At 35.4% G+C, this 20,663-nt stretch overlaps 1 protein-coding gene across 3 annotated transcripts in view; it reads left to right on the forward strand.

Annotated features, from left to right (window-relative positions):
* Window positions 1–20,663, forward strand: part of Chn1 (chimerin 1) — a 174,372-nt gene that overhangs the window by 96,646 nt on the left and 57,063 nt on the right. The window contains exon 1 of one of the 3 annotated variants that reach the window (XM_071619379.1): window positions 1,636–1,715. The exons of the other annotated variants lie outside the window; for them this stretch is intronic. Coding sequence (XP_071475480.1) covers window positions 1,707–1,715 — 9 coding nt within the window. The 5' untranslated portion in view covers window positions 1,636–1,706. Of the gene's footprint in view, window positions 1–1,635; window positions 1,716–20,663 lie in introns of those variants that run through there. 3 annotated transcript variants of the gene reach the window in all.

The following is a 20,663-nucleotide window of genomic DNA, read 5'->3' on the forward strand; positions in this document are numbered from 1 at the left end:
TTAGAAAAATGGCCCCATTAAAAAAGTTGAGGGGTTTGAGTCCAAAGCATAACTTACCATCAAGTAAAAGATAATTACCATTGTATGAAGAATTGAGGGGATTACATTATGGATCAAAATTACTTTTTTGTTTTCCTTAATTCACTTTATGAATAGTTCTGTTGTTTAGTAAGATAATTTATTTATTCTTAATACACATGACTTAATTCAGTCTATTAATAATTATCATACTATTTTGGAGGATTTGTCTCTTTTAAAAAATAATTAAATCTGAAAGATTTACTTTAATTATAAAAGAATTTAGTTATAAAATTATGATGTTTTCTAGTTGTCATTTATGATATATTTCAGGTTAACATACTTGATTCTTTAGCATTTAAGATTTGTTTTAAAAATTGTCCCCACCCTCTCCTACATCCTGACCCCCAAAAAAGATCAAGAAATTTTTCTGTTTTATATTATGTGGAATTTAGGTGAGGGAATTTTATGTATTCTAGTTAGAACTATGTTAATTTTTCTGTTATATTTTTTGTATTTTCAAGAATCTTCAGTTGTTACATTAAAGAAAAGCAGCAGAATTTGAGCTTGGATTCTGTCACCAAATAGATTTGTGTGCAAGTAATTTAATTTCTCTATGCTTTTGGTCATCTTAGTTGTAAAATTGCAATAGAAATCAAGTTGTGAGGTTTGAATGAAATAACTTGTAGCACTCAAACTTATGGCCCACAGTAAGTGTTCAACATGAGTTTTGTGATGATGTTACTCTAACAGCTATATTACTTCAAAGCAGTGTCCTAAATCAATTGCAGTTATTTTAGATAATTTAGGTACAGAATGGGAATTTAGAATGTTCATTATCTCGTCCAAATTTTAGTTTTTGTCAGAGCTTACTTAGATTGGTATTTTGTGGCTACATAGAAATCAATGTTTTAAATTATGGACTATAGAAAATTTGTTTAAAAAATGGTTTTTCATATACTCATATTTGTTATAAACCACTAATTAAGTTTCAAAATAGCCAGAATTAAAAATTTTAAGTGCATTCTATATTTAATTTCACTGTCACATTTCCATTTTCTTACTGTTGTTTGATTTTCCACTCATAACATTTTCAATGATGCTTATATTTCAATATTTAATACTGACATATTTTATGCAGATGTGCTAGAATATTTCTAAGTCAACATTTATGAAATATTTAAGTCTCTCAAAGCCAATCAGCCTAATAATAACCTATGCTAATGTATTGTGTATACTTTTCAACTCCTACAGACTTGAGCTAAAGACACTTAGTTACTTAATATTAGACCAGTCATTAACAGGGCCTTGGTTTCCCCACCTGTCGAGTAGAATAATATAACAAAGTAAGAGATGGAGGCAGTTAATGCCTAGAGGACCCCTTTTGCCCTGGGAGCCAGATTCCTTTGTATTCTTGCCACATTCATGTTATATTCCCTGGATTCTCTTGTGCTCATGACCAGTCATAACTAGAGTGAAATAGTTGGCAATGGGAAGTACATCTCTCCAGTAGGACATAAGAATTATTCAAAAATTATTCTTTCCTTTGAACTGCATGCATCTTAAATCTAATTAGCTTAAGGTCTACTCACTCAAAAATAGATTTATTTTATTTACAGGTGTCATCCAACAGGACAGGGATGATGACCTGTTCAACAGCTTGAAACATTGATTCCCTGTCACAGTGGATGACATTTGTAAGTAAAGACAATCATGTTTAATTGGTTTAAAATATCTATTGACACAAATATGGTTTAATAAGTATTTTAGTGGGTCCTTACTAGCTAAACCCTCTCTTATCTGAGACTCCTTAGCCTCAGAGGAAAAAAATCTTAGCTTCACAGGAGTTGATAATGCTGTTGTGGAAAGGATTCTAGCGTCGAAATTAAGAGCTGGATTCTAATTCTGCTACAGGAGTGGATTTTTGTGTCTTGTTGGGCCAACTACATCACTTCTAAGACTGTTTCCCCCCTTTAATGGGAAAGTTTTGAACTAGATGATCTCCAATATAGGGTTTTTACAGTCTGAAATCCTTAAGGACAGTAAATATTACAGGAAAGAGACAGCACAATACTTGAACACCCTAGTAGAGTCTTGAGTGTTGAGATCTCTTTATAGTTTATCCACCAACTAATTGCATGACCTTGGTGTCATCCTGCCTGGACTTCAGGTTTTTGGCACGAGATTAGGAATTTCCTAAAAAAATTTAATTCTACAGAATTTTAATAAATATTCATTGAAAAACAGGCTTTGTGCTCAAATAGCTTGGAGAGAACTTACGTTTTTAAAAAAACTTGTTTCTTTTTTGGAGGCCTTCACTAATGATCAATTATGATTATAAATCTTCAAGAGTGCTCCCAAACTTATTTGAATTACCCATCATTATTAAGAATATTTTTGGAAAATAATATTATAAAACCCATTTTGAGACTCTTAATAAGTTAATTTCTTTTAAATCTTTCTTTGTTTCAAAATTGAAGGATAAGAATTCTAAGTATGTATGTGTGTTTGTTGTGAGTCCTTAAGTGTAAGTTGTGCATCTGAGCTTTTGTAGAAGGTTGGTTGGCTAGTATTATGACTGTAAAGATTTTCTCACCATAGGAAGTGAATCTAAATGAATTTCTTATCCCTATTGGTGGACTACTATGAGGGAATTTTTTTTTTCTTTCCTAGCGTTCATATGCCTTCTTTTCTCATTAACTATATACATTGCTTCTCAGCTTGAAATAATAATTGGAAACAAAAAATTATTAAAACATTATGATACATTTAATCCTGAATTAGATAGCATGTTATTGAAGCCAGACTTTTTTCTCATCTAAAGTGCCTTAATTTTGCAGTTAGACTGGCCAAGAGCCCAACTTTCTTAGTTACTTATTTTTATTTATCTTGAAATTGGATTTGATAGTTTCTTGTTCCGAGTAATGAATATAATATATCTACTTCAGCAGATACTGGACCAATGGCATACATTAGTTCTTATGATAATTTTATATTTACTAATAATATATTTTTAAATCTCAAAACTAATGCTGTAGAAAATTTCTCATGTAACTGTTAATAATATAAACTGCCAAATAACTATATTATTTTCAGTTAAGAAACCATACTATGAGCCAGGACTATGAATCTAGATTGAATGTTTTAAAGACTGCGTTGGAATCACGTGTGTGTGTGTGTGTGTGTGTGTGTGTATGAAAGCCTTTTGAAATTAGAAGTTGAAATATAACTGGGGTTCTATCAAAAACTGTCATAACTACCGGAATTCTTTGGGTTCCTCTATAAAATGGTAGGAGTCTTTGTCCCCTAGAACAACAAAAGGGGCATGAGCAGTCTGCTCTGCTAAGTGACTTAGTATCACTGACTTGCATTAAAAAGCCAACAAAGCAATTTGTCAGCTTTTTCATTGCTGTGATTAAAATACCTGACAAGAACAATTATAGGAGGAAGAATTTATTTGGGGGCTTATGGTTTCAGAGGTCTTAGTCCATAGATGGTCTGCTCCATTCCTCAGTGCCAGAGGTGAAGCAGAACACACAGCCACAGCAGAAGAATGTGGTGGAGGAACGTGGCTCTTAACATCATACCAAGAAGCAGAGAGAGAAAAAGAGCTCCCTTCATCAGGGACAAAATATAAACCCCAAAGGCATGCCCTCAGTGACCACCCCCTTCAGTTATATCCTACCTGCCTACAGTCAGCACCTTGTTAATCCCTATCGATACACTGATTAGGTTAAGACTCTCGGAACCCAATCATTTCACCTCTGAAAATTTTTGCATTGTCTAACATCTGAACTTTCGAGGGATACCTCATATATAGACCTTGATATCCCTCTTCTTGATTTTGTGCCTCCACAGTCTTTGGCTCTTTTTTCGTTGTTGTTCCTTAGTGTGCTCAAGCTCCTCCTCTTGTTCTTTCTTAACCCTGCCTTTATCCAGCTTCCTCCCCCTCTCTCCATCATATTTACATGTCCAAGTCTCCGTGTTTGTTCAAGGTTAGGATCAGTTTCAGGGATGAACAGGCTATAAAGAACTATCAGATGTGTCCAGAATCACTGGCTTGCATTAAAAAGCCAATTTAGTAATTTGTGATGAAGATTACAACTTCTCCATAGAACTTCTTTCTAATAGTGGGTTTATCCTCTAGAAGCATCCTCCTTAAGAAATCACAGTTTTAAAAACAGAAGTCTGTATGGCCAATATGTATTAATCATGTGATCTTGAGTAAGCAAGCCCTTGACCTTTTCCAATCTCAGCTTGCCCCAGTTCCTGATATGAGGATACAGATGCTGTTGCATTGGTGGTTATGAGTTTTAATGAGATTATATAATGTAGGTTTCCTTGGAAATGTAAAGCACTACATGAAGTATTATTGTTCTCTGGAATCAGAGCACCCATCAGCCAGACACCCATTCACAGGTCTGAGTACTATCTGTTCCAAGCCCGTGCTGAAAACAACATTTTCAGGTTGCTGTTTGAAGCCCATCGTTTTCCATGCTTGAACAACCCTTTAAGTTCACGAGAAAATGTCAAAAGACTCCTAATTGCTTCCTCAAGAAAGTGGAGTTTCTTGGTTAATATAAGGTGATACTTCTATTTATTTTTAATTAGGAAACATGTATCTTTGCCCGAGAATATGGCTTTGAAGGCCAAAATGTGTGAGATTTGCATTTTAGTATGAACTATTATTTTAACTCTGCTTTCTCTGAATATAAGACATCACAGCTTTCTGCTTCCATGCCCTGTCAGTGAACTTTTATTGAATTTGCCCTCCATGTTGAACCCATTAAGGTCTTTCAAATTCCCCTCTCGGTGTACCTATTCTCTTGACTCCAGCTGTGGTACACTCCTTCTTTTGCTTTTAGTATATTCACACCTCACTTTCTAAACAGTCTTTCTTGAGCCATCTACATAAACAGTTTCTTCTTGCTACGCAGAAGTTATCTTGGAATTTAAACAAATTAAGAACAAGTTGGGAATATCAACCCCATTTCTTGTTTAGTCTCTAAGAACTAAATCATCTATCAAGATTAATTGCATTTAATTCTTCATTTATTATATGTTTCCTGTTTGCAAGGAAACAGTCTGGACCCTGGAAGAAATAAAAATATACAAGATACAGGCCCTGTCTCAAATAACTTATATTTTAATATTTCTTTGTTTCTACGTATTCATGCTTAGGCATCTTGAGCAGGATGCTGGTAGTGCATATCAGCTGTAAGGTGTTACATAAGTTCAGTCAGTATTAACTTGAACTCAGTTCAACTTTAGTTTGCTACTATAATAGCCTAGCAGATCACAGAAAACACATTTATAGACAAAAACATTAAAAAACACAAAAAAACTTTTTTTCAGAGTCATAAGTCAGAAATCAATATGAAATTCTGGCATTCCACCCCTTGTTTCAAGGCTTTCATTTCCTCAGTATTGTTTCACTTCTGACTCAGCATCTTGAGTTTTATATAAATAGTTGTCAAATGACTAAACACATAAATGAGTATATTTTATGAATTCAGCCAAATTCAAGGCCCTAATAGAAAAGTATAGTAATTCAGCTTGACCTGATACTATATATTTTTCACTTTATGAATTCAGAATCTTTAAAATGTCCCTGGGAGGTGTGGAAGGCCATTTCTCATTCCATAGATAAAGCATCTGAAGTCCCCCAAAATTGTCTTTGTGACATGAAATAGTTTGTGAAGGTGGTAGCAAATGCATCTCTTAGAATATGTCCAAAGATGGCAAGTGACACTTCCCCAAGCCCACAGCTATCATTTGTGTGTTGGGATCATCTAGACCTCACCAGAGAATTCCATGCTGTAATGATTAAAGAAAACTCCAGGGAGGCCCAGGAAATTATTTGTGTGAATCTCATCTGTCCTTCCATCATATCACCCACAGAAAGGATTAGTAATTGAAAGCCATTAGGGAAAACCAGATGGAAAGAGGAAGATGGAAGATAAACACATCAGTTCTTCAGCTCCAAAGAACCAGGCCAACAGAAGACCAAATTATATTTTTCTAAGCCAGCTGCAGTTTAGGAAAGATTCCTGTATCTGGGCCAATTGAACAAATAAAATAACTCTTAAATTACTGACTTGAGTGTTGGAAAGGAAGGAAGCTATTAGAAATTCTTCCATAATTACTGTTTCAGAGTCTTTTGCATTTTGGTGGAGAAATAATCATTACTGGCAAAATCTCCATCTATTTAACTTTTTGAAACAGGAATCAACTCTGATGGCTTTAGGAGGGTTATACCATTTAAAGGTACAAAGCAAGATAAAAGTGTCAAGCTCTGACCTGGCCTTACGGTGTTCACAAACTGTGGGCAATTCTGAAAAGAACCAGCCCTCTAATCCTTACATCAGTATCATACTCAACAATTTGGAAAGTGTAATTTTATCTTACAATTTTTGCTTTATCGTATTTTTTTTTTCCTCTGGAATCATTTTTCTTTTCTACTAGTATTTGGACCTCTCAGGGATTATAAGGTCAGAGCCTTGCTTTCTAACCTTTTGTTGAGTTATGAGAACTTATTTTTATGTGGCCTCATAAATTAGTTCTTAGCTGTTTGGGGCTTCCTTCAAATCACTAGAACTGGACAGAAATGCTCAAACTGAAACATATTGCAATAATTTGATTCTGCCACCAAGAAATTATAGATGTCTGTAATGGCTACTGATGTTGCCATTCTTTGTGTGTCTCCTTTTAAGTATATATAGTCAGCCTTCCATGTCTGTGGGTCTGCATCCTCAGTTCATCCAGCCATGCAGAATATTTTTTTAAATGCATTTGTGCACACCCTTTCTCCCTCATCTTTATTCTCTAAACAATACAGCACAACAGCTATTTTACACAGCATGTACATTATATTAGGTATTATAAGTAATCTAGAGATGCTATAGAGTATACTGGAAGGTGTGTGAAAATTATGCAAATATAGCACTTATATATAAGGGGCTTTGAGCATCCACAGCTTTCAGTATCCATGGGGATCCTGAAACAAATCCCCCAAGGATACCAAGGGACAACTGAACTGCTACATTATGGTTTGTCAGTAACTTGAATGAATCAACCTGTTCTGCATATTCCTTAGCTTCTAAAACCATTTAGTGAAATTCACTAAATGCTATAAGGTTTGCTAATGACCAAACTTATGTTATTAAACTTTACATCTTTGTCCAACTTAAACATTTTTCTTGATAACTTCTGAATTTTTGTAGCTCGTAGTTATTTGCAAGAACTGTTTGGTAAAAGGTCACCTACTATAAAACTTTCCCCAGAAGCAGAGCATTTTAAATAAGCTGCAGATTATTTAGCACCTTCTTAAGAGATTTACACCTCCCTTCTACTCACCCACTCAACAGGAAGGGATCCCTATCCTGGGAATAGTTTGCTTATTAACCTGAGAATGATGACTTTGAGCTGCTGCCCAAGTTCACAACAATGAGGAAAAAACTATAGTCCCATATCCCTTGAGAAAGTTCTTTTTTTTCTTGTGATGGGGAAACTGCAAATGAGCCCATATCTTCACGTTTCCAAGAAAAACTTTTCTTAAAAGTAACTTTATTGAGGTATAATTTACATACAGTAAATTGTAGGTAGTTACATGTACTGTTTGATGAGTTTTAACAAATCCTTATACTCATGTAACCACCACTACAAGGCATGTTGGTCACTATCAAAATATTGCATTACCCCAGAACGTTTCTTCATGCCTCTTTATAGAAAATTTCACCCCATCTCTGGCCTCAGAGCAACCACTGGTTATATTTCTGTCAGAACAAGAATTCTTTTTTAACTGTTGATATATAACGGCATCCTGTTTAATGTTTTAGTTTCTCACATTTGTAGCATTTCTTCCCGTCATTTTCTCTTCTTATAAACACATCATCTGATTTTTTTAATACCTACCTTGCTTATCTCTGATTTTAGAATGTAAATTTTTCAGATCATATTTCTTAGGGAAATATGAGCAATGAAGGCACAATAGGTGTGTTGCTGTGATTGTAAGGCATTATAATTTGTTGAAGATTTCAGTCTCATCATTGGGGACTCTACCTTTTAGTCTGCAGTAAAGCCTTCAATAAATTTGAGTACACAATGAGGGGGAATTCCTAGGAACCAAGAGAAAGAGGCTCTGCTGGCTGGGATATTGGGCCTGAGCCAGAAGCACTCCATGGCCAGAAGGCAGCCAGCTCTCTTCACCCTTGCTGTTCCTCTGGCCTGGAACAGGTCCCAACACATACTTACTCATGCTCACCGTTGATGAGAGAGTAGAGTGTCCTCAACTCTCTCTGTCTAAACTGAACCACATGGTACCACTAGTCTAATCTCACTCAAATGGGAAAATTGTGGCAGTGGTATGATTCCAGAATGCCCCATGGAAATCTACTGCATTTATATTTCTCTCCCTACAGTGTTTGAAACCATAGGGTGCAACCCACTCAAGAGTCCTATAGAATAGAATTCTCTTCTCCCAAGTTGAGAGTGAAGAATGATATTTTCCTGGATAACAAACTTCTGTGGGTGGACTGTGGGTTATGTAAAATTCTTGGAGAAATTATAGCTGTTCACCTGTCTCTCTGAGGAAAACCTGTTGGAATATAAATGGAAGAGGAATATTAATGTAGGCAGAACCTTGACTTCATAAAACTAGACTGACTTTTTTGCATATTCATTTTAGTGCCTGGTTGCAGTACATCTTGATAGGAGTAGACCCTCCCATGATCTGGAACTTCTCTCTAGGCAAGCAGTTGGGCTCTAAAGTCTCTTCTTTTGATGCTTTTTTTTTTTTTTTTTTTTTGCAACTTGTATAATTTTTTGGCCATATTCTAGAGATGTTGTGTTTAAGGCTTGAAGAACTGAGAATACTGGTAGAAAGAGAAGAATACCAGAGTGCCAAAGCAGCAGAAATTATGGAAATGTTTTGTTTCTTTTTTGTTTTTTTATTTTTTTATTGGTTGTTCAAAACATTACAAAGCTCATGACATATCATCTTCCATACATTTGACTCAATTGGGTTATGAACTCCCATTTTTACCCCAAATACAAATTGCAGAATCACATCGGTTACACACTCACATTTTTACATAATGGCATATTAGTGACTGTTGTATTCTGCTACCTTTCCTATCCCCTACTATCCCCCCTCCCCTCCCATCTTCCCTCTCTACCTCATCTGCTGTTGTTCAATTCTCTCCCTTGTTCCCCCCCCCACTTTCCCCTCACAACCTCTTATATGTAATTTTGTGTAACATTGAGGGTCTCCTACCATTTCCATATGCTTTCCCTTCTCTCTCCCTTTCTCTCCCCCAACTCGTCTTTGTTTAATGGTAATCTTTTCCTCATGCTCTTCCTCCCTGTTCTGTTCTTAGTTGCTCTCTTTATATCAAAGAAGACATTTGGCATTTGTTTTTTAAGGATTGGCTAGCTTCGCTTAGCATAATCTGCTCTAATGCCATCCATTTCCCTGCAAATTCTATGATTTTGTCATTTTTTAGTGCTGCGTAATACTCCATTGTGTATAGATGCCACATTTTTTTTTATCCATTCATCTATTGAAGGGCATCTAGGTTGGTTCCACAGTCTAGCTATTGTGAATTGTGCCGCTATGATCATTGATGTGGCAGTATCCCTATAGTACGCTCTTTTAAGATCCTCAGGGAATAGTCCGAGAAGGGCGATAGCTGGGTCAAATGGTGGATCCATTCCCAGCTTTCCCAGGAATCTCCATACTGCTTTCCAAATTGGCCTCACCAATTTGCAGTCCCACCAGCAGTGTACAAGTGTACCCTTTTCCCCACATCCTCGCCAACACTTATTGTTGTTTGACTTCATAATGGCTGCCAATCTTACTGGAGTGAGATGGTATCTTAGGGTGGTTTTGATTTGCATTTCTCTGACTGCTAGAGATGATGAGCATTTTTTCATGTACTTATTGATTGATTGTATGTCCTCCTCTGTGAAGTGTCTGTTCAGGTCTTTGGCCCATTTGTTGATTGGGTTATTTGTTATCTTATTGTTTAATTTTTTGAGTTCTTTGTATATTCTGGATATTAGGGCTCTATCTGAAGTGTGGGGGGTAAAAATTTGTTCCCAGGATGTAGGCTCTCTATTTACCTCTCTTATTGTTTCTCTTGCTGAGAAAAAACTTTTTAGTTTAAGTAAGTCCCATTTGTTTATTCTTGTTATTAACTCTTGGGCTATGGGCGTCCTATTAAGGAATTTGGAGCCCGACCCCACAGTATGTAGATCGTAGCCAACTTTTTCTTCTATCAGACACAGTGTCTCTGATTTGATATCTAGCTCCTTGATCCATTTTGAGTTGACTTTTGTGCATGGCGAGAGAAAGGGATTCAGTTTCATTTTGTTGCATATGGATTTCCAATTTTCCCAGCACCATTTGTTGAAGATGCTATCCTTCCTCCATTGCATGCTTTTAGCCCCTTTATCAAATATAAGAAAGTTGTAATTTTGTGGATTGGTCTCTGGGTCCTCTATTCTGTACCATTGGTCCACCCGCCTGTTTTGGTACCAGTACCACGCTGTTTTTGTTACTGTTGCTTTGTAGTACAGTTTGAACTCTGGTATCACTATACCTCCAGATTCACACTTCCTGCTTAGAATTGCTTTTGCTATTCTGGGTCTTTTTGTTTTTCCATATGAATTTCATGATTGCTTTATCTATTTCTACAAGAAATGCCGTTGGGATTTTGATTGGCATCACATTAAACCTGTAGAGAACTTTGGGTAATATCGCCATTTTGATGATGTTAGTTCTGCCTATCCATGAACAGGGTACATTTTTCCATCTTCTAAGATCTTCTTCTATCTCTCTCTTTAGGGTTCTGTAGTTTTCATTGTATAAATCTTTCACCTCTTTTGTTAGGTTGATTCCCAAGTATCTTATTTTCTTTGAGGATATTGTGAATGGAGTGGTTTTCCTCATTTCCATTTCAGAAGTTTTGTTGCTGATATACAGGAATGCCTTTGATTTATGCGTGTTGATTTTATATCCTGCCACTTTGCTGAATTCATTTATTAACTCTAGCAGTTTCTTTGTAGACCCTTTTGGGTCTGTTAAATATATTATCATGTCATCCGCAAATAGCGATAATTTAAGTTCTTCTTTTCCTATTTTTATGCCTTTAATTTCTTTTGTCTGTCTAATTGCTCTGGCCAGTGTTTCGAGAACTATGTTGAACAGAAGTGGAGAGAGAGGGCATCCCTGTCTTGTTCCAGATTTTAGAGGGAATGCCTTTAGTTTTTCTCCATTTAGGATGATGCTAGCCTGAGGTTTAGCATATATAGCTTTTACAATGTTGAGGTAAGTTCCTGTTATCCCTAGTTTTTCTAGTGTTTTGAACATAAAGGGATGCTGTACTTTGTCGAATGCTTTTTCTGCATCTATCGAGATGATCATATGGTTCTTGTCTTTAAGTCTATTGATGTGGTGAATAGCATTTATTGATTTCCGTATATTGAACCATCCTTGCATCCCAGGGATGAATCCTACTTGATCATGGTGCACAATTTTTTTTTGATATGCTTTTGTATTCGATTTGCTAGGATTTTATTGAGAATTTTTGCATCCAAGTTCATTAGAGATATTGGTCTGTAGTTTCCTTTCTTTGAAGTGTCTTTGTCTGGTTTCGGGATCAGGGTGATGTTGGCCTCATAGAATGAATTTGGAAGAGCTCCTTCTTTTTCTATTTCTTGAAATAGCGTGAAAAGTATTGGTATTAATTCTTCTTTGAAGGTTTTGTAAAACTCCACTGTATACCCATCCGGTCCAGGGCTTTTTTTGGTTGGTAGTCTTTTGATGGCTTCTTCTATTTCTTCCTTTGTTATTGGTCTGTTTAAATTGTGTGTCTTCCTGACTCAATCTGGGCAGATCGTATGACTTAAGAAATTTATCGATATCTTCACTATCTTCTATTTTATTGGAATATAGGGTTTCAAAATACTTTCTAATTATCTTCTGTATTTCTGTAGTGTCTGTTGTGATATTGCCTTTTTCATCCCGTATGTTAGTAATTTGAGTTCTCTCTCTTCTTCTCTTCGTTAGCATGGCTAAGGGTCTGTCGATCTTATTTATTTTTTCAAAGAACCAACTTTTAGTTTTATCAATTTTTTCAATGGTTTTTTTTGTTTCAATTTTGTTGATTTCTGTTCTAATTTTAATTATTTCTTGTCTTCTACTACATTTGCTGTTGTTTTGCTCTTCCTTTTCTAGGTTTTTGAGGTGTAGTGTGAGTTCATTTATTTGTTGGTTTTTTCTTTTTTTGAGGAAAGAACTCCAAGAAATGAATTTCCCTCTTAAAACTGCTTTCATTGTGTCCCATAGATTCCGGTATGTTGTGTCTGTATTATCATTTGTCTCTAAGAATTTTTTTATCTCCTCCTTTATGTCTTCTGTAACCCATTGATCATTCAGTAACATATTGTTCATTTTCCATGTGATGTAGGATTTTTCCTTCCTTCTTTTATCATTGATTTCCAGTTTCATTCCATTATGATCAGATATGGTGCATGGTATTATCTCCACGCCTTTATATTTACTAAGAGTTGCCCTATGGCATAATATATGGTCTATCTTTGAGTAGGATCCATGTGCTGCTGAGAAGAGCGTGTATCCACTTGATGATGGTTGATATATTCTATATATGTCAGTTAAGTCTAGGTTATTGATTGTGCTATTGAGTTCTATAGTTTCTTTATTCAGCTTTTGTCTAGAGGATCTGTCTAATGGCAAGAGCGGTGTGTTGAAGTCACCCATAATTATTGTGTTGTAGTCTATTTGACTCTTGAACTTGAGGAGAGTTGGTTTTATGAACGTTGCAGCTCCATTGTTTGGTGCATACAAATTGATAATTGTTATGTCTTGTTGGTGGATGGTTCCTTTTAACAGTATATAGTGTCCTTCTTTATCCCTTTTGATTAACTTAGGTTTGAAGTTGATTTTATTCGATAAAATAACTGCTTGCTTCCGAGGGCCATGCGAGTGGTATGATTTTTCCCAACCTTTTACCTTCAGCCTGTGTATGTCTTTTCCTATCATATGAGTCTCCTGAAGGCAGCATATCGTTGGATTTGTTTTTTTGATCCAGGTTACTAGCCTATGTCTCTTGATTGGTGAGTTTAGGCCATTAACATTTAAGGTTACAATTGAAATATGATTTGTACTTCCAGTCATGTTTATTTATTTATTTATTTTAGTTTGGCTAGTTTTTACTTTTTGGTTATTTTCCTCCCCCTTTACTGAGATACCTCCCACTGTTAGTTTGGGGCACTCTTTTTCAATTCCTCTTCTTGTAGTATTTTGCTCAAAATGCTTTGCAGTGCTGGTTTCCTGGCTGTGAATTCTTTTAGCTTTTGTTTATCGTGAAAGATTTTAATTTCATTGTCAAATCTGAAGCTTAATTTTGCTGGATACAGTATTCTTGGTTGGAATCCATTATTTTTCAGCATTTGAAATACATTGTTCCAGGATCTTCTCGCTTTCAAAGTCTGTGATGAAAAATCAGTCGTTAACCTAATTGGTTTACCCCTGAATGTGATCTGCCTCCTTTCTCTCATAGCTTTTAATATTCTCTCCTTGTTCTGTATGTTGGCTATCTTCATAATTATATGTCTTGTAGTTGGTCTATTACGGTTTTGAATGTTAGGGGTCCTGTAGGCTTCCAGGATTTGGCAATCCATTCCATCTTTCATCTCTGGGAAGTTTTCTAGAATTATTTCATTTAATATGTTGTCCATTCCTTTGGTTTGAATCTCTATGCCTTCTTCTATCCCGATGACTCTCAAATTTGGTTTTTTTATGACATCCCATATATCTTGAATAGATTGCTCGTGGGATTTAAGCATCTTTTCTGTGTTGACTATATTCTTTTCAAGTTGATAAACTTTGTCTTCATTATCTCATGTTCTGACTTCTACTTGATCTAGTCTATTTGTAATATTCTCGTTTGAGTTTTTAATTTGGTCTATAGTTTCCTGCATTTCTAGTATTACTGTTTGATTTTTTTTAAGATCTCTATCTCCTGGTAAAGCTCGTTCTTTGCCATTTGAATTTGTTTGTTTAATTCATTTTCAAAATATACTTTTATTGCTTGGACTTGCTGTCTCATGTCTTCTCTAATATTCCTTTCCATCTGAGTTAGGTATGCCTTGAGTTCTTTCCCTATCCATGTTTCTGATGCTTCTAGGTCCTCCTGTAGATTTAAGTTGTCCTGCATTGTTTGTACTCCTTTTTTCCCTTGTTTTTTCATGATGTTCACGTTACTTTCCAGCTCTATTTGATTGCTGTGTTTCTGCTCTCTTCTATAGATTTGTTTTGGTTTTGTATATCTCTGTTGTCTCTCCTTTGTGTTGGTAGACTATGCCTGCTTACGTGGATTCCACTGGGAAGGAATTCCGACGGCCGAGCTCCAGTGACGTCACCTCTCTGCTATGGCAGGCCCCAGGCTCCTTGCCGGGGTGTCCGAATGGGGGGGTGGGACTGGACTGTCTCTGGTTGGTTTCAGCTCCTGGTCGCCGGCGGGCGGGCGGACTCCAGCCGCCCAGTTGCGCGGGCAGACGGTGGGCGATCTCCTGATTGATCTTAATTATTTATCCAGTCCTGTGCAGTCTTTCCTGAATTGTTTGGAATGGCAGACCCCTTTCCTGGGGCTTCCTGAGTCCAGCTCCCTTCCTTCATTCCATTCCTTCCCTCCTTCCTCCATTCGCTACTCCTAGCTCTGCTTTCCTTTCTGCCCTTGTTCCTGCCGATCTGGCCTCTTACCTCTTCTCCTCCTCCTCCCTGAACTTCTCGCCTCTTCTCTTCATCCCCTGGACCTGTGGAAATGTTTTATCTGCACTAATTCACCATGTTTATATATACGTATATATAATACGTATATATCTTTATGTGTGTAGTATCCATGAACAGATCTAGGAACTTTTGGCATCATAAAAATATTCTAAATTTTTTAGTGTAATTTTAGTTAAATTTATTTTTCTCTCCAGAACAGGATATTTAAATAGTAATGGATTTTTCACATTTGATATTAACACTCATAAAATAATTGATGTGGTTCTGTATGCTAGTGTTTAGTTATGGCTTTGTAGTCATGCAAAGTACCTGGTTGAGAAGCTCTCTTTCTACCATTTCTTTCTTCTGTTTAGTACTTTTTGAGATTTGTTTTTTCATGAAGATATACCTTTATTTCTGAAATAGAAACACTTTAGAAAAAGCTTTGAGTATCACTTTATGTTATATTTGAATTAACCCTCAATCTCCCCACCCCCAACACACACACACAATCAACCAGCATTTTTCATTAGGCATTTCCTTGGAAGAAAAGATGTGGATTCTAGTCTGTGATTTTAATGGCATTGCTTTAATCTCCTTGGGCCTCAGTCATAAAATGAAGGACTCAGCTTCATAGATGACCATAAGCTCCCTTCTAGCTGTCAGAATTTCCTGTCCATAAGTTCTCTTTGTTAACCCTCAAGAGACTTTTTTTCAGACTTCATATTCTTTACTTGTGAGGACTTTTTGAGAGGTAGAAAAGACTGAAAATATGCAGATTTAAGTATAGCTGTGCCTCTGCTGTTGACTAGGATTGGCACATAATTGTCTTTGACCTCAGGAAATGAAAGATCTCCTAGCACCCTACTAAACCTTTCTAAGGATTGTTAACTCTAAAAATAAAAACAGAAATAACAGCATTCATTGAGCCATTATATATCAGAAATTTTGCTAAGTCATATAAACCAGATTATCTCCCTTAATCTTTGTGAAAATCTTTTATGGATAGATTTTATTATAGCACAAGTATCTTTGGGGATGATAGGTTTATGGTGAGGTGTATCTAGGGGGTGTATTTTAATAGCACATCTTTTATTTTGGAGAATAAAATCCCAGAAGAAAGCCAGACCCTTCCACCACGTGCCTTTGGTGTCATTATAGAAATCAAACATTAGACTGTGTTAATATTTAAATTGAGTGGGTCCTTGACTTTTGAATAATTAGATAACTCAAAAGGAGAAGTTGGAACCCCCCAGAACTACCTAAAGAAAGTTGAAGGAAGTGTAGTTCAGATGGACCCTTGACCAACCAAGGCATGTCACTCTAGAGCTATAACTCTTGTGTTTGGTTTTTAAATAAACTCTTATCTAATGTTAAAAGAATAAAAAAGATTCCATTGCACAGAATTAGAAAACCTATGACTATTGAAATTTTTAATATAGAAAAACAACACTTCTTCTTATAGTATACCTTAATTCTCTAATTGTTGTTTATGGTAAACACTACCTTCTCCTCTTTAATTATTACAGAAATGTACAGATTCAAAGACTTGTTACTTTCATAAGAACCAAACAAAAATAAATACATAACACAGGATACTTAGAAGAATGAGATCTTGGTAAATTTCTTTAAAACTTTATAATTGTAACATTAAATTATGAACCTAATTTATCTTCATATTAATACAATCTGTTGATAACTAGGGTTTATAACATAAAACATATCACATTTATATTTAAGATAAATCCACAGACTTTACATTTTCAACAGATGATTTAAATTCAAGTTGACAACTTCAGGTTTTCATCATTTCTGTCTTCAAAAGTGCTTATTAGCATTTCATTGTCGTAGCTGAAGCTTACTTAGCTTTTTGAAGCTGACAAAAGACCTCTGAGTTGACAGTCACCTCCTAAATAAACAGGATTTTTAAGGCAGTTGACATGCTTTTCAAATCAGTAGCTAGAAGCTATATATAAAACTTACTGTAGAAAAGTTTATTATAATTTAGAGGCAGGAAAGAGAAAAACAAAAGGAAGAAAACAAACAAAACCCTCTCAGATGTTAAGTACAACTTAGTTTATAATTTTCCATGGTATTTCTCAGAGGTAGGGAAAACAATTAACAATAGATAGCTATTAGTGTTTCATAATTTTCATGAAAAGATGTTATTACTAATGATAGTACTTTGTGAAAATAAAATAATGGAAAAATAATATAAAATAAATGCGGGGAGAAAAGATAGTAAAAAATAGTTTTGATTTAAAGACCTAAATCTGACCAATGTTCTTACTAATAAAATAGAAATTTCTATAGAAATTTTGATTCAATAGACTCATCATGGAACCCAGACATCATATTTATCTTTCTATATACATGTTCGTGTGATTCTGTTGCACAGTAAAGGTTACAACTCTGTGGTTCTCAATTTTTTTTTTAACTTAGGACCCCTTTATGCTATGTTAAAATACATTAAATCATTATTATAGACTTCAAAAGGTATTTTGTTTATATAAGAAACAGTAAAATTGCCAGATGTGGTGGCACACACCTATTATCCCAGTGACCGAGGAGGCTAAGGCAGGAAGATTGCAAGTTCTAGGCCCAAATCAGCAATTTATCAAGACCCTAAGCAACTTAGTGAGACCCTGTTTCAAATTATAAGTAAAAAGGACAGGGAATATGGCTCAGTGGTAAAATACCTCTAGGCTCAATCCCCAGTACTGAAAAAGAAAAAAAAAAAAAAGGAAGAGAGGGAGGGAAGAGGAAGGAAGGGAAAGAAAGTGTGTGTGTGGGGGGATGAATGAGAACGAATATGAACAACATTACATGCTAACATAATAGCATAACTAGTAACAAAGTATTTTATAAGACATTCAAAAGAGTGGCATAGTTTTACATTTCTGTAAATCTCTCTATGTTTTAATATTAGGAAAAAATGGATTCTCATAAATCTTTCAACATTTAATCTGTAGTGATAAGTTGTTTGAGTTAGAATATACAAAGAAAATCTGACCTTACATAATTGTGCAGTTGGAAGAGTTTTGTATCAGCCTTTTCAGGTAATTGTGGATGTTTTTCTTGAACATTATACCAAAACAAGTTTAGTCACAATATGGAATCTGAGACCTTATCGGTAATCATTTCTTATTTTGTAACAATGAAATAAATCCATTGATATTTCTAGAACTTTGAACCTGTCAGCCATACATGATTCTGTAACATCATGTATTTGTCATTTAGAAAATATTGGTTTACTGAGTTGTGTAGCTTTTATAAAAGTTAACACATTTTTTTATACACAGTTGTTAATATCATCATTGATTTCATTAGGAAAGTCATTTAAGTAGTGGGAATCTGTCAGATTTGGGATGAGCAGATACAGATTTTCCAAAATCATAATTTTTACTTGATAGTATGAATGTTGTCATTGCTATCAGTTGTTTTCCTGGAGGTAGCTGGCTTACTTCATTCATTTTTTGTTTGTTTTTGTTTTTAGAATATACTAAGCACCCAAGCCTGAATAATTAAAAATTTTGTTAGCCATTCTCTCAAGATAAAAATGTCATTCCATGGGAAAGCAGCTAGTTTAACTTGCAACGCAAGTGATTCTTTACCTTAAGACAACTCTCCATAAAGGGAACCAGGGGCCTTTCACATCGTCTGTTATAAGGCAGAATGTTTCTCTTTTAGAGAGTTTTGAATGAGGAGGTATAAATCTCTAAACTTAATGTAATCTACACCAGAGGAGGCAGGTAAAAGAAAAAAAGAAACCATGACCAATGATAATTAATTTAATATGCTGTTATGCATTAAAAGCATGATATACTGGAATCATTTCTAGACTTGATATCGCAAAAATCTGATTCTTTTAAAAATGAAAACAACAAAGAAACGTCATTCTACTGATGACATGGTTTGAAATTTTGACTGTAGAAAATGTAACAAGAACATCCACTTGAAGAAAACATTCTATAGCTAATCCTATAGATATTTTAAGCAAGTTTTTTTAAACAAGAGAACTTCTTATTTTAATATTTTCCATATTAAGGCATGCATTTGAAAATAATGAAACAATTTAATCGTGCAATTTTATAGAAAGTTATGGGCACATAGAAGGAAAATGATCAAACTTTGAACAAGACAAGACAATACTGGAAATTACTGACCAAATTCTCTTTCCTCCTGACATCATCTTTGAACCCAGCATTACAGAGAGTTTTTGTCATCAAGGAATTTTCATAGCATCTTGCAGTATTCCTCCAATAATAGTTGTCTTGGTGCTGCAAATTAATTTGAACAAGAGTGATTCAGCCATCTTTAGAACTGGAACCTCAGTTCATGGATCCCAAGCATCCTTATTTCAGGTGGCCAATATTCTCTTAGCATTATAAATCTTTTCAATTCGGTGTTGCCTTTAATCAGCTATGTTGCTAAGATACCTACGTTATCACAGATTTTCTCTCTAATGTGTTTTCAGTTCATAGTTTTGCATACATTTTGGCTGTCAGATGAGGAAATAATATTTCAAATGCCTTTTTCCCTTGTACTTCTAGCCAGCTGTTACATTTTAATAACCTAGCTGTAAGACCAAAAATATACATTTTCTTTGTATTAAATCTATTCTGGCAATGTAAGGAGAGGAGGCTGGAATCATTCAGACCGGCGCTCATCTGTGCATCTGAAAAATTCATTGAGGCTTATGAATGTGCCATGAACTTTGCCTGCTCATTCTTTCAATATTTGTTTAGTACCTACTTTTTCTAAGCATTGTGCTAAGGCAAAGAGAGCAATGCTAGTGTTGAGAATAGCATCAACATCATCACCATCTCATCTTTGAGAGCTTTGTGCTTTCTCTGCATACTGGATACTGAAAATACATACTTTACCCACAATCTGTCCATTCCACATGCATTATCTCTTCATCCTCTCAATACCTTTGTGAGGTACAGGTATAGTCATTGTTCCAGATTTATAGATAAAGAAATTGAGACTTAGAGCTAAGATCCCATAACTAATAAGTTGAGCTGAGATTCTTTTATCTATTATTTTTCTTTTTAGTTATGTACAACACCAGGGTACACCCTGACATAATCACAAATGTGTGGAACATAACCCACTCTAATTCAAACCCCAGCTCTCCCCAGCCCCCCACCGACCCTCACCCACTGCCTTCCACTCCACCCATCCCTCTTCAATTCATTTACAGTTGACTTTTTTTTTTTTTTTAAATTACTGTCCTGTGAATATACCCGATGCTGAGACCCACCACGCCACATCCAGCATGCACATACTAAAGTTTGGTCAGAGTCTTTCTGCTGTTCTTTCCTTTCTGCCCCTTCTTCCTTTTCCTTAATATCCTTCATTTACTCAGTACTCTTTCCTCTATTTTGATGAACCCCCCTCGCTTTTTTCTCTTTCTCTTTCTCTTTTATCAATTTTTTAATGTTTATCCCTCCCCCCCATTTTGGATTAGCTTCCGCATATCAGAAAATTTATTCAATCTTTGACATTTTGGGACTGGCTTATTTAATTTGGCATGATAATCAGTTAATCCATTTACCAGAAAATGCCGTAATGTCATTCTTTATGGACCCTCCATTTTGCGCGTATGTATCACATTTTCTTTAGCCATTTATCTGTTGAATGGTTCCTAGGTTGGTTCCATAGTTTGACTATTGTGAATTGCGCTGGTATAAACATTGATGTGGCTGTATCACTGTAGTGTGCTGATGGAAATTTTTTTGCATGTATACCAAGGAGTGGGATAGCTGTGTCATATGGTAGTTTCATTTCTAGTTTTTTGAGGAATCTCCATATTGCTTTCCAGAGTGGTTGTACTAATTTTCAGTCC

Source organism: Marmota flaviventris, chromosome 11 (assembly GCF_047511675.1).
Source record: "Marmota flaviventris isolate mMarFla1 chromosome 11, mMarFla1.hap1, whole genome shotgun sequence".
Lineage (NCBI taxonomy): Eukaryota > Metazoa > Chordata > Mammalia > Rodentia > Sciuridae > Marmota > Marmota flaviventris.